This window comes from Leishmania braziliensis, chromosome 23, assembly GCF_000002845.2.
Source record: "Leishmania braziliensis MHOM/BR/75/M2904 complete genome, chromosome 23".
In the NCBI taxonomy this organism is placed as follows: Eukaryota; Euglenozoa; class Kinetoplastea; order Trypanosomatida; family Trypanosomatidae; genus Leishmania; species Leishmania braziliensis.
In genome coordinates, this window is record NC_009315.2 from 394,821 (window position 1) to 406,619 (window position 11,799).

Genomic DNA, 11,799 nt, shown 5'->3' on the forward strand with positions numbered 1-11,799 from the left:
TTGGGGGGGGGGGGGCAAAGAGCGGCGGTGGGCGGAGGACATGGGGTACAGGGAGAACGTAACGAGTCGGTGACGCCTACGTAGCACGAAAGGGACTAGGAGGCAGCCATGCACGCCTGCGTAGGTCTACAGGTGCATCAAACCCTACAAAAAAGAGAAGCAGAAAGTTGATTCTCGACGAGGGCATCGATTACGCGTACTCCTCGCCGTGGTACACCTGGCGTCTCATCATTCCTACGTACATGCACGCATGTGTGCATAGGCGCAAAGCGGGAGAAGAGAAAAAATCGGCAGGACCTGCGTGTTGCAGCACCAGGCGAAGAGAACGAAGCACACAGACAGAAAACCCCCGTCACCATTGCCCCTGCCGCTGCAGCGCTCCTCCTTACCTCCTCCAACGCGGCCATTCTCCGCCGTCCAGCGCATGACGTCCGGCGCTCCGCACTCGACCCCGGCCCGTCGCAGGCCCACCCGCGTGGCGCGCAGCAGCGCTCGACACACGCCTTACAGCAGTGCGCACCGCCCCTGCCGCGAACTCGACCTACCCCGGACTCGCAGGTCACCTCACAGCCGCACCCACCGCGCCGGCCGCCACGCGGTGCCTCCCTCGGGGCTGCGCAGGGCCCCCCTACACACACAGCGCGGGGGGTGCTGGGCCCTGGACGCCACACGCACGGAGGCGTACCCCGCCTCCCATAAAGGGGTCGTTGTTGCGAACAGAACGCGAAAGAAAGGGGGAAACTTTGAGCAAGTAGTTGTAGTAGATGTGGTACGACACCTCTATGCCTGCCTGCGTACATGGACACACACACGGAAGAGGAAAGTCGAGGAGGTATCGGGGGGAGGAAGTACAGGGGTGAAGTGGGCCATGGGTTGCCGAGCGTGACAGCCGCGTGAAGCAGAGCTTCTCCTTCCCTCACTCCATAAGTCTCCTTACGTTCTCCCTCTCTCTCTCTGGCCTCTGGCATTGACTCGCTCTGTATGTATGTGTGTGTTCAAACTCTTCACATTAAGCTAAGAACATGCAGGCTGCATGAAAGGGCCGTTGTACCCTCTGCGCGCATCGGTCTACCGCCCACGCCCCTGCGACAGCGGAGGCAGCGGCATCTCGGCAAAGAAGGGCGAGACGTTCGGAAAGTTTCGGGTCTGAAACGCGAACACCTTGTAGCTCTCCCCCATCTCCTCTTTGTCCATCAACCGCCGGTAGTTCTGCAGCACCTTCATTGCCGTCTTCGTCTCCTCGTCCTTAATCACATGCGCCAGTCGAACATCAATACCGTTCTCGAGCAGAAAGTCATGCTGCGTCATCACCGGGAACCACTTGAGGTGCCGCCGCGCCACCTCCAGCCGCTCAAGAACCCACCGCAACTGCCGGAAGCTCACCCAGCACGAGAGATCGACCTCTCCGGGTGACAGCAGCGGGTCAACGAAGCGGTGGCCACGGATTCCGCGGAGTGTGCTGTGCATGTGATCATCCTTGCCATAGTCAATCAGAAGGCACGCAGCCTTCTGGCAATCCATCATCTTTTTCATGAGCGTTTCCATCGTCTGCATCCCGACCGTGTTCACTTCAACGCAGTCGCCGCTCTTTCCCTTGGTGCGAACATCGTCAGGGATAAGGTAGGCCGACATCGACCCGGACGGAGCGTGGACAAGGCGGAAGTGGGCCTCTGTGCCAGGGTCGGTGTCCACCTCCACGCACGTCTCCACCCACCCGCGCTCGGTGTAGCGGAACTGGGCAACCGGCAGCGCATCGAAGTACTCATTCGCAATGAACACGGTTGGTTCAAGCGAAAAAGGCAACGACTCCAGGTCCATCCACCACTTGATCTTTCCCTGAGCCGTCTGGAATGCCGCCAGAGCCCTCTTTTGCTCCTCGCGGCGCGCCGCCCCGACCTCGATGAGGTGTATCTGCAAGAAGTGCACCAGATGTGGGTTCGAGTACTGAATCTGCTTCAGCATCGTCTTCATAAGCGTACCACGACCAGGCCCCATCTCCACGAGGTGCAGCACGCGTGGTGTACCCATCTTCTGCCAAGCATCCATCACCCAGGCAGCGAGCACGTCGCCAAAGAATGGGATCTCTGCCGCAGTGATGAAGTCAGCCTTCTCGCCTCCAATGACGTGCTTCTTCGCCGCGTAGTAGCCGTACTGGGGGTGGGTCAGGCAGTCCTTGATGAACTGCGACATGGGGTAGTACCCCTGCGCGGTGATCTTGTTCACCAGCTCGTTGCAGAGCGCGGTCTTGAACTCCTTCTTGTTGGCGGAGTTCACCGTGGCTCTGTCCGGGGTAGACATATCACTTGCGTGGAGGTTCATGGCTAAGCGGACCGGCGTTCTCCGTAGGAAGCCAGTGTAGCAGCAGCTCATCATGAAAACTACAGCAGCAGAGGAACTGAAAAAAAGGGGGCGCATCGATGGGGTTGCCCCGCCGGGTACAGATGCCGCGGCTACGGCTGAGGAGAGCCGCACAAGGCGCTGCTGCATTGCTTGAAGGGGTATAGTGTTGATCACTAGTGAGAGTTGTGAGGAAAGACGGCGTTGACAGCCTGTGACGAAAGGCCCAGGCGCGTGCGTACGTGTGAAACAACCCCTTCACCGTAGCTTTCATGCACGGATGCGGGGTGCATGCGTGTAGGTCGGCGAAGATGGAGAGAGAGAGAGAGAAAGGCACCACTACCGGTGGCATGACTTCGGTGCTACAAGAGGAAAGGGGTGGAGGGGCGATCGGGCTGGCTACACGGCGCCTTGGTCCGTCACTACACCCTGGTCCTTTCTCTGCGCGATTATCATCCGCGGAGCGACGCAACGGAGAACAGCCACGGAGCACCCCTCGCACGTGCACTTGGGGCCCCCAGTGAAACAACTTTTTGCTTCTCCACACTGTGCTCTGCTTCTTCCCGCTTCCTCTCTTCTCTGTACTTTGCTGCGCATGGGCAGCAGGGGTGCTTGGCCCTTTCACTTTTCGCTGCTGACGTGTAACTGCTGCGCCGTGTGCTAACACAGAAAGGAGAGGGGGGAAGGAGTGGGCATAGCCACGGACCCGCGAGAAGCATGCGTACACAGCAAAACTGTCGCCCACAAAAAAACAGGAGGAGGAAATGTAAATCCTGAAGCGGCCTGCCTCTCTCGCTCGCGCTCCGTCCCCTGTCATAGAGGGATGACATCCTCCACCTCGTCACTCGGGTCATCGAGGCGCCAGCGCCGCGGTCGCTGCAGCGGTGCCTCGAACGCCTCCAGCGGCACTGAGTCGTCGACATTAGCCACCACCCCCTCGGTAAACGTCTCCGGTGCAGAGATGATGGGCACGACATCCTCCGCGGGCACAAACGTGAAGCTACGGTTCAGCCAAGAGGACTGATAAGAGTCAGCAGACGACATGGCCGAGCCTTCTGACCCCATTGCATGTGCCCCACCTACATCATCAATCCAATGACTGGGACTACCTGGAGCGCGAAGAAGCCCCAGCACGGACGGTGCCGCGCGCATCTCCAACGGAATTACATTATCTACTTCAGACGAGTTCGAACGAGGAGCTCCATAGCAGGTGGTGGTCGCAACAGCGTAGTCCTCCGGTGCGGGAGCCTGCAAGACTGACCCCTCCTCCCCTGCTGCATTCCTACTACCAGTCGTAGTGTTGGCAGATAAGTTGCCCGCGTTGATTACCAGTCCGTGCTGCTCGTCATCGTCTGCCTCGGCCTCGCCGCCTAGCGCCTTGAACTCAAGCGACAGGTCGGGGGAGGCACGGAAGGCCATCGGAGTGGGCGGCATCGACGCTACCGTGACCATGGTACTCGGCGTGTAGCTGCCAGTCTCGGGGGTTGCGTTCACTGCCGCATGGCCAAAGCCAGGGCCCCATGCGAATTGCCCGGAGGACAATAAGTTGGTGGTAGTGGACGACGACGACGAGCTCGTGCGAGGCGGTGACGATGATAATGATGTCAGAGCTGAGCGTTCTGAGGTCGATGCAGACGCGAAGGTGTGGCTTGACGCACTGGAAAACACTGAAAGCGAGGAGGACGGAGGGGACGCGATGCCTTCAGTGTCGAAGGTGTCGAAGTGTCGTGGCCGCGTACCCATTCCGACGTGTCTCGATGCAGCAGTCCGTGCCACCGTGGCAGGGTCGGCCATCTTCCGCCGGGCCTCGCGGTCCGCAGTAGCGGAGACAGTTAAAGCCCACTCTTCGCTGACAGGCGCCATAGTTGCGTCCAGATCGTCGGCGCGGCACCGGTGCCGACGTCGGCGGCGGTAGCCGCGGCACCGTGCCCCAACGTGACCCTCACCACCTCTCGCTTGCTCTGTAGTCGCAGAGTCCTCGATGGACGGCAACAATAGTGGCTTCTGGGAGCTGCACACCGCAGCCTTGCCTGACATGCGCCAGAGAAGCACCCTTAGTATCGCTCTTGCGCTCGCAGACAGATCTGAAGCAGTGGCGGCGCCATAGCTCGTGCTAGTGTAGCCGACCGGCACACCCTCCTCCGTGCGGGCGATGTCACGAAGATGGTCTGGCGGGCACACACATACGCAATGCGGCCAGCGGTACGCCCTGAGTTCACGACTCTCAGGCCCGCTCAGAGAGGTCGAGGGGCTGTGAGGAGAGGACGAGGATGTTTCGGTCTCAGTCCCTTGCCGCTCTGGCAGACACAGCACACCCTCACCGCACACCAAACACTTCGACCCGTACAAGCAGGAGAGCACGAGGGAAGTGGCGTAGCCGCGACGGCTAAAGTACGCTCGCGGGTCGACGCGGGAGAGTGTATAGGGGGCCACGTGCACCGTGCACCTCCAGTCCGATTCCTCCCATACCTGTGGTGCGTCGTCCAGCACAGCGATGCTGCGCGGCTTCGGCAGGCGGTTTGGCCAGTCGCACCACGCCGGAGCGCGCCACGCGTGACGGGCCGCCGTCATCGCGGCGGCATCCAAAACAAACTGCACAACGCGCAGGGCACCTTTGCGGCTTCGTGCAATGCGCTCAGCTGTGCTTATTGCCTCCGTTGTGTGAGGTGGGGCGAAGTACGCCTTAGCTGCATCGGGACTACGTGATGCTGCCGAGCTGCTTTGGTGCACCGCCAGTCTTCCTACGGGGTCCCCAAAGCCGACGTCCGCCTCCCTACACGCCTCCTTGCCCCTGTCGGCGGCATCATGGCACACTGCCTCGCCATCACACCAGTGCAGCATCTCATCTGCCGTCACCACGCTCGATCGCATGTCGGGGAAGAGCACTCGGTGTGGATCAAGCACCTGGCGCAGAATGGCCTCCGTGCGACTCCGAGATGACTTCGTCACCAGCACCACCGGAATGTTCCACTGGGTGGCAGCGCGGTAGAGAAATTGGCGCACACCGGGGCGGACGTACACAACATCAAAGAAGTAGCGTGTCGGTGGCGTCGCAGCCGCAGTCGGAGCTGCGGTAGCGGTAGCGGTAGTGGCAGAGGTAGCGGCAGATTTCTCATAGCTCAATCTGAGAGCATCCTCATCGGTGCTCGACGCAGATGACACACTTTCGGTATCGTCGCTCTCACACGTTCGGCGGCTGTGATTGGGACCGCTCTTGAACGACGAGTCGGCCCCCAAGCCCGGGTCTGATGCCGGCAGGGAGCCAGCATCATACTTGATAGCGCCGCATTCTTCGTAGTGTACGATGCCGAGGCTCTGCCGCTGCGATGCGGTGCGGCGCATGAAGCAATGCAGCAAGCCGCCACTGGAAAAGGCTGAGGTGTTGCCTGCTGTAGCAGGTGTGTGAGACGGCGCTGACTGGCGGCTGTGTAGTGGCCTCTGTCGTATGGTCGGCCGCAGTACACCGTTGTCCTCAACAGTTTCGGTGAGTTGGTTTGAAGAAGAAAAAGAGCGGTGGTGGTGGTGATGTCCTCTGCTGCTGCTACGGTACAAGACGCTCTCCTGCTGTTCATCCACCCCCCTCGCCATGGACTCGGCAAGTTCCTCTGCCGTGAGTTGTGGCGCATCGTTGCGTCCAACTCGGAACGGCGCGTCAGCGAAGAGTGCCGACGACGTCGCTGCCGTGGGCCGGCGCCAGAGCACGCATGGGTTTGCAGCCCCAGCTACGCCATCAGCGGCTTCCACGACGCGATGCACATGACGGAGGTGACGCTGACGCTCTGCAGCCGAGCGCACCGTGATGGCGTTGTCGATGAGGGTGCGGTCCATGTCCACCAGCACCGCCTTCTCCTCTCGCAGGTGCCGCCACAGCGGGGCGACGTAGTGAGTAAAGCCAATCACGACATAGGTGGTGCGCTGCACCACGTCCTGTGGAGACGGCATGTCAGTAGCCTTGGTGTCAGCACGACGACGCCCTGCGCATCTCCTCGGCAGCGTCTTCTCGCCGATCCCGTCGCAGTCATCGCTGTAGGCGGCGTCCAAGGCTGAGCCAAATGATGTCTGCGTCCACGAGCGAGGAGCCAGTGTGATCGCGGCGATAGGGCGGCCATGGGTGTGGTCGACGAGGAGGCAGTCAAGACACCTTGATCGGGCCAAGCGGAACTCGCTCTTGAGCAGTTCGCAGCGCCACTGCTTGTGATCATTAGCGGGAAGCCGCGGCCACCGCCACTTGGGCATGTGAGAAGAGTCCGAGCAGCACATGTGATCGCGGTGGTGTGTAGCGCCGCCGGTAGCCCCTTCCACCCCATGGGACGCGCTGTCGCCCGCTGGGGCCGCCATAGTCATCACAGTCTCGTCGCCGCTAGCGTCCATTGGGGTGTTACCATCCTCCTCTTCGTGCGAGATGTTGCCCTGGGACCAGCAGACGATGCCGCGCGCGCCTAGGTGCCGATGGGTGTCGAAGGCAAAGGGGTTTCGCTCATCACGGGAGAGCGTGCCGGTTGCAACACGAAAGCTGCATCCCTGCACCGCAGCAGTAGCTACCGTCCACGGGCTCACGGCTGTGACCCACGTCGATTTCAACGGTGTACCACTTGTTGCCACCGCCACCGCACAAGCACGCGGGGCGTAACCTACGTTGTTCGCATCTCCCTCCGGGCACACACTGGCTTTGGTCTCCGGCACGGTGGGCATCGGAGTTGATAAAGGCTGTGAGGGGCAGCGCTGATGAAGCACATCATGGTAGCCAGTGTGGGCGCGGCTCTCTCGCACGCCACACACCACCACCTCTGTGGACTCACGCAGCGCCTCGAAGAGCAACTCTTTGCCACGGGCATTGACCGTCATGAAGGAAGGCAGGTGCGGGAATCTCTCACGCTCCTCGGCGCATACTGGCTCTTCTTTGCCCGAAGGGTCGTCCTCTTCCTCCTCTGTCGTATCACGGTCCTCCGTCGCTGTTGGCCGTCGCTTTGTCTGCCGCCCTTCGGCGCGCGCGGCACGTCGACGCTTGCGCACTCTGGCACCCGCCCTCGGCACTGCAAGCTCCGCCTCCTCGGCAAACTCAACGGTGCCAACCGTGCAGTGGAGCAGGCGGAATGGAAGGCGGATAATGTCACTCACTTCGTCAGCCTCAGATGTGTTGACGGACGAGTTCAGGGACGACTGCAATATCGCACCTGACGCCAGCTTGCCTCTTTCCCCAGCGCCTAGAGCTCCATGACTCATCCCGTGATGCACTCTCCTGGGAGCATCGACACCCGTGGTGTGGCTGGGCCACGGTGCGGTTGGCTCCTGTCCATTAAACTCTGCCCGTCCCTCCAGGTCCTCCACGTTGCCAGCGAGACTGGGAGAGGCGGATGATGCTGTCCATTCAGCCCCCTCAGGGCGCACATGGCTTAATTGCTGCGACCACGAGGAATCAATGTACGCACTTCGGTCCTGGCCGCGCAGACTCCAGAACTGCAGCCGTGCATAGAGCTCCGCAGCATAGGCCAAGTCTCCCTCTGATGGCTCCACCGCTGACGTGTCAGCAGCACAGAGCGCGTGTTGCGGGTGACAGGACGATGTACCCTTCGGCATACCAGCAGGCTTTTCGTGTGCGAAGTTGCACTGCTCGTCTCTCTCGGGATCCGGTGTAGTAGACGCTACCGCTCCCATCAGCGGCACGTCAGCATCTTGAACAGTCACAGTCACTTCATGTGCTACCGCAGCAGCTTCGACATCGGTGCCATGAGCACGAGTGCAGACACCGCCAAATTGCGTATCGACCGCCTCAGCCGCCCGTGCGGACGGCGAAGTCCGAGAAGGACTCATCCGCCCACTACCAACTAGGGGGGAGCGAGAATGAGCAACGGTATAACCGTCGCCACCACTGCGTCGGCCCCCCACACGCCTTTCGTGCCCACTCCCAGGTGGCAGTAGCACGCGCTGCTCGAAGTACAGGAAAGGAAAGTCCATGTATGGCTCGTACGATACAGAAAAAAGACGAGACAGCCCCTTTATGCTGTCCCCCAGCGGCATGTCGGACTGGTATTGACGCAAATGACTCGGCTCAAAGAAATCGGGTGTCGTTGTTGCCGTGAATGACGGGGACGCCGTAGTCGCGCTCGCTGCAGTCCTGCCTGATTCCTTTGCCATGTCCTCGACCCCGCAGCTGCAAAGGGGTGAGTGCATGACAACAAAGACTGGCGACCCGCCGCCGCTGAAAACGTCATCACTGTCTTCTACCGTTGCATCTTCCGCCGTACCCCCCTCATCATCGCCTTTCGGGATGCGATCTCGATGCTCGGTGGTGAGCCCGTGATTCGGCTGCAAATGGCGGCCACGATCAACAGCGTCTGCATCCTCCTCCTCCTCACTATCACTGAAGGTGTCAGCAACGGAAGAAGAAAAGGAGAGAGGTGTGGACGAGGAAGTCTGACATGAGAAAAGCTCCGAGTTCGACATAAGACGTGTTGCGGAGCCGGTGTAATGCGTCGCAAGTCTGCCGTTCACCACATACCGGCTGCAACCCTTGTGTAGCGAATTAGGCGCAGAGGCACAAGAATATTCACTGTCAGTGCCTTCCTCATCGGCAACAGCATCGTCTTCTGGAAAGACACTCGTCGCCTCTCGTAGTAGTGGCCCAAGGGTCGGACACGTTGACGTTGAGCCCTCCCCGGCGGTGCGCGACTGGAGGGAAGCACCCGACACCGGGGCCACACTACTGATGTCAGTCACCATCCCCTGGGTCGATGCGGGTGATGTTGGCACTGTGTTAGCCGCGGTATACCCTCGGCACGGTGCAGCAGCACTGGCGCTGTCAGTGGAAGGAGGGTCCTGTGTCGCCAAAAGCGCCTGCGTGGATGCCCGCTTCACATGTGGTGAGGGCACCTGCCGAGTTACGGAGCGCTCCCACAGCTTCGCTGTGGCAATCGACGACGATAGTGCCGCAACGCCTAGCGTTACCCCACGCCCCGCGGTGGTCGCCGTGGGTGTCACCTCGTCGGACTCTGGTGAGAAGAACGGTGGCGTCAGTGAATATGGTTGTCGAGAAGGCGTGCTTTGTAGGACGCCGCTTGGAGGTGCCGATCTGTGGGGCGAAGGCGGCGCCCCACGCGACGACCCCACTTCGCCAACGAGACCGCCCCCGCCACCGCCGCGGTTCCCCTTGGCACTGCGCTTGAGCCGATGTACGTCGTGTGCCTTGAGAGCGCTGATTCCGCGTACTCGCGACGACGGCGTTGACTTGTCCATTCGTGGCCTGTGAGGGTGGAGACAGGAAAGGTGGAAGCGGCTTGGGCGGCCCTTGATCGTTGCAGTCATCGCAAGCGTTGAGGAAGTGGAGGCGGAGAATTCCGCCCGCGCGCCGTCACCTGCAAGCTTCTCAGCCCCTTCGCTCGTTTCATTCGAGGTGGACGCGGTTGCAGTAGCCTTCGCCGATAGACGTGACACGTGAGCGAAGTGCCGCTCTTCCTCCTCTACAGTCGCTGCCGTCGACGCCTCGCTCCCCTCACACACGCCCTCGTTGCTCTCCGTAGTCATCATAGCCCCTCTTAGCAGCACCTCGGTATCGTGGCAGCAGACAAATATGAACTTGTGATTGCCGAAGCACATCGCAGTGCAGGCACAAGCACCAACAGCGCGGCGGGCGATGACTACGTAAAAAAGGCCAAAGTGCTCCCGTGGCGGTTCTTCGCCGTCCACTCCATCGGCTACACCTTCATCGACTCTGCCCACTCCACTGTGCACTTTCTGCCGAGCCCCTTTCCCACCCGGCGTGGCAGGGGACGACACCGTCTGCTCATCATCCCCGCACCGGACGTGCTGGGCGAGTACAACACATCGTGACATGAGGGTGAAGGCGCAGTGTGTAGGATCAAATGACAAGCAGGCCTGTAAGAAAGACTGCAGTAGCATCGGCACCGCGAGCGTGTGGTCGTCGAAGCCATCGCTGGGGCTGAGCTCAGAAGAGCCCCGACTGCCATCAGCTGAGGCAGTCCATCGCGCCGACGCACCGTCACTGTTGCTCCCCTCACTGTTTGCTACTGCGGCAGCTACACCTCCAACGGTGGCGAAGGATGCACAATCCTCTGAGCAAGCACCGCCCTGAGCGGTGGTGGTAGGTGGCGGCACAGGCAAGCTGGGCGAGCTGCGGTTCTCCGTCGCTAGCGATGCGATGACGACGCCAGAGTCGCCATCATCACCGCCGCTGTACACTCGTGTGTCTCGGGACGGGCTCGCCGAAATGCGAGCGCGTCCCAGCACGCGCAGTAGAAGCCGCAGATCTGCCACCACCTGCACAGCAGCTTGGTGCTGACGCGCACGCTGGAGAGACCCACTCTCCGGGTGCGCCAACGCGCTGCGGTGGCGCAGATGACGACCGTGGCGAAACCACTCTTGCCCCCCCGCCTCGAGGCCGCCACGGTATGCCGAGAGCAACAACGGCGAGAGCCACCGATACAGCGCCAGGTCGTGGTAGCTAGCCTCGACCGTGACTTGTAAATACTGTTGATACAGGGCGTTGACGACTAAGGCACGAATATACTCCACATGCTGCCCTGCCTTGTCCTCCGCCTCCTGGGCATCCAGCCACAGCTGCTGCAGCATCCTTTGCACAAACTGATGGCGGCGCTTGTGGGCAGCGCGGTCGTGACGGACGCCACGGCGGCGATCAGAGAGTGAAGGTGAAGGCGATGTTGCTGTGACATCAACTCGTCGTTGCTTACTGGAAGACCTCGGCGAGCCAACGTTAGGCGGGCCCAATGGGCCATCATCGCTGGGAGCGTTGGAGTGCGGTGGTGGTTTCTCAACAATTCGATCCACCGCAGTCGCGTCCACGCTTGCAGCCGCTGGCGTCGCCTCTCGGGTCAGACGGCGGCGCTTGTGTGATGAGCTCGCCAAGCCGAAAAGTGACGCAGTAGCAGAGGGGGACAGCGACGATGTAGCAGCTGCGGCGGTGACTGGCACGGAGCATCTCCGCTTCTTTTTCGCTCGTGCTTGTCTGTGCAATGAGCGCCTCAGCGTCGCTCCAAAAACCCTACAGCCCTCAAGCGTCGTCTTCGCTGACGACGACACCCTCAGAGCTGAGGGCTCGGTGCTCTTGCACTGGTGAGCTGCCCACACCAGCGCATGCTCATACCGCGTCCGCGCAACTGCGGCTGCCGTCACCGACTGCCACGCCCCGACAAGCCGCCGCGACAGATTCAGGATCGCCTTTGTGTAGTCAGGCAGGAGTGTCGTGGCACTGCTGAGCTCCGCGAGTACGTAGCTAAACACCTGCAGTCGGCGTGTGCTGAGCTGCAACGGTGGCCCAGGCTGCGAGACGATCTGACCACGTTCTCGGAATGCGTCGTAACCGCCACCCTCGTGATGCGAGCGGCGCTCGACGAGGACGCCATGGCTGGTGGAGTCAACAGTATGTGGAGAAAATGGCGCAGTGTGTGCTGCTTTAGATCGGTTCATAGCAGGGGGATGAGGTTCCAT

At 61.1% G+C, this 11,799-nt stretch overlaps 2 protein-coding genes across 2 annotated transcripts; both read right to left on the reverse strand.

Moving 5' to 3' along the window:
• Window positions 1-1,068: 1,068 nt before the first annotated feature.
• On the reverse strand, window positions 1,069-2,319 carry LBRM_23_1000 (conserved hypothetical protein; the record flags this gene model as incomplete). Its single annotated transcript, XM_001565122.1, has 1 exon — window positions 1,069-2,319. The coding sequence occupies one exon, from the start codon at window positions 2,317-2,319 to the stop codon at window positions 1,069-1,071; it is 1,251 nt and encodes a 416-aa protein (XP_001565172.1).
• Window positions 2,320-3,150: 831 nt separating this feature from the next.
• Window positions 3,151-11,799, reverse strand: LBRM_23_1010 (conserved hypothetical protein; the record flags this gene model as incomplete). The annotated part of the gene is made up of 1 exon (XM_001565123.1): window positions 3,151-11,799. The coding sequence occupies one exon, from the start codon at window positions 11,797-11,799 to the stop codon at window positions 3,151-3,153; it is 8,649 nt and encodes a 2,882-aa protein (XP_001565173.1).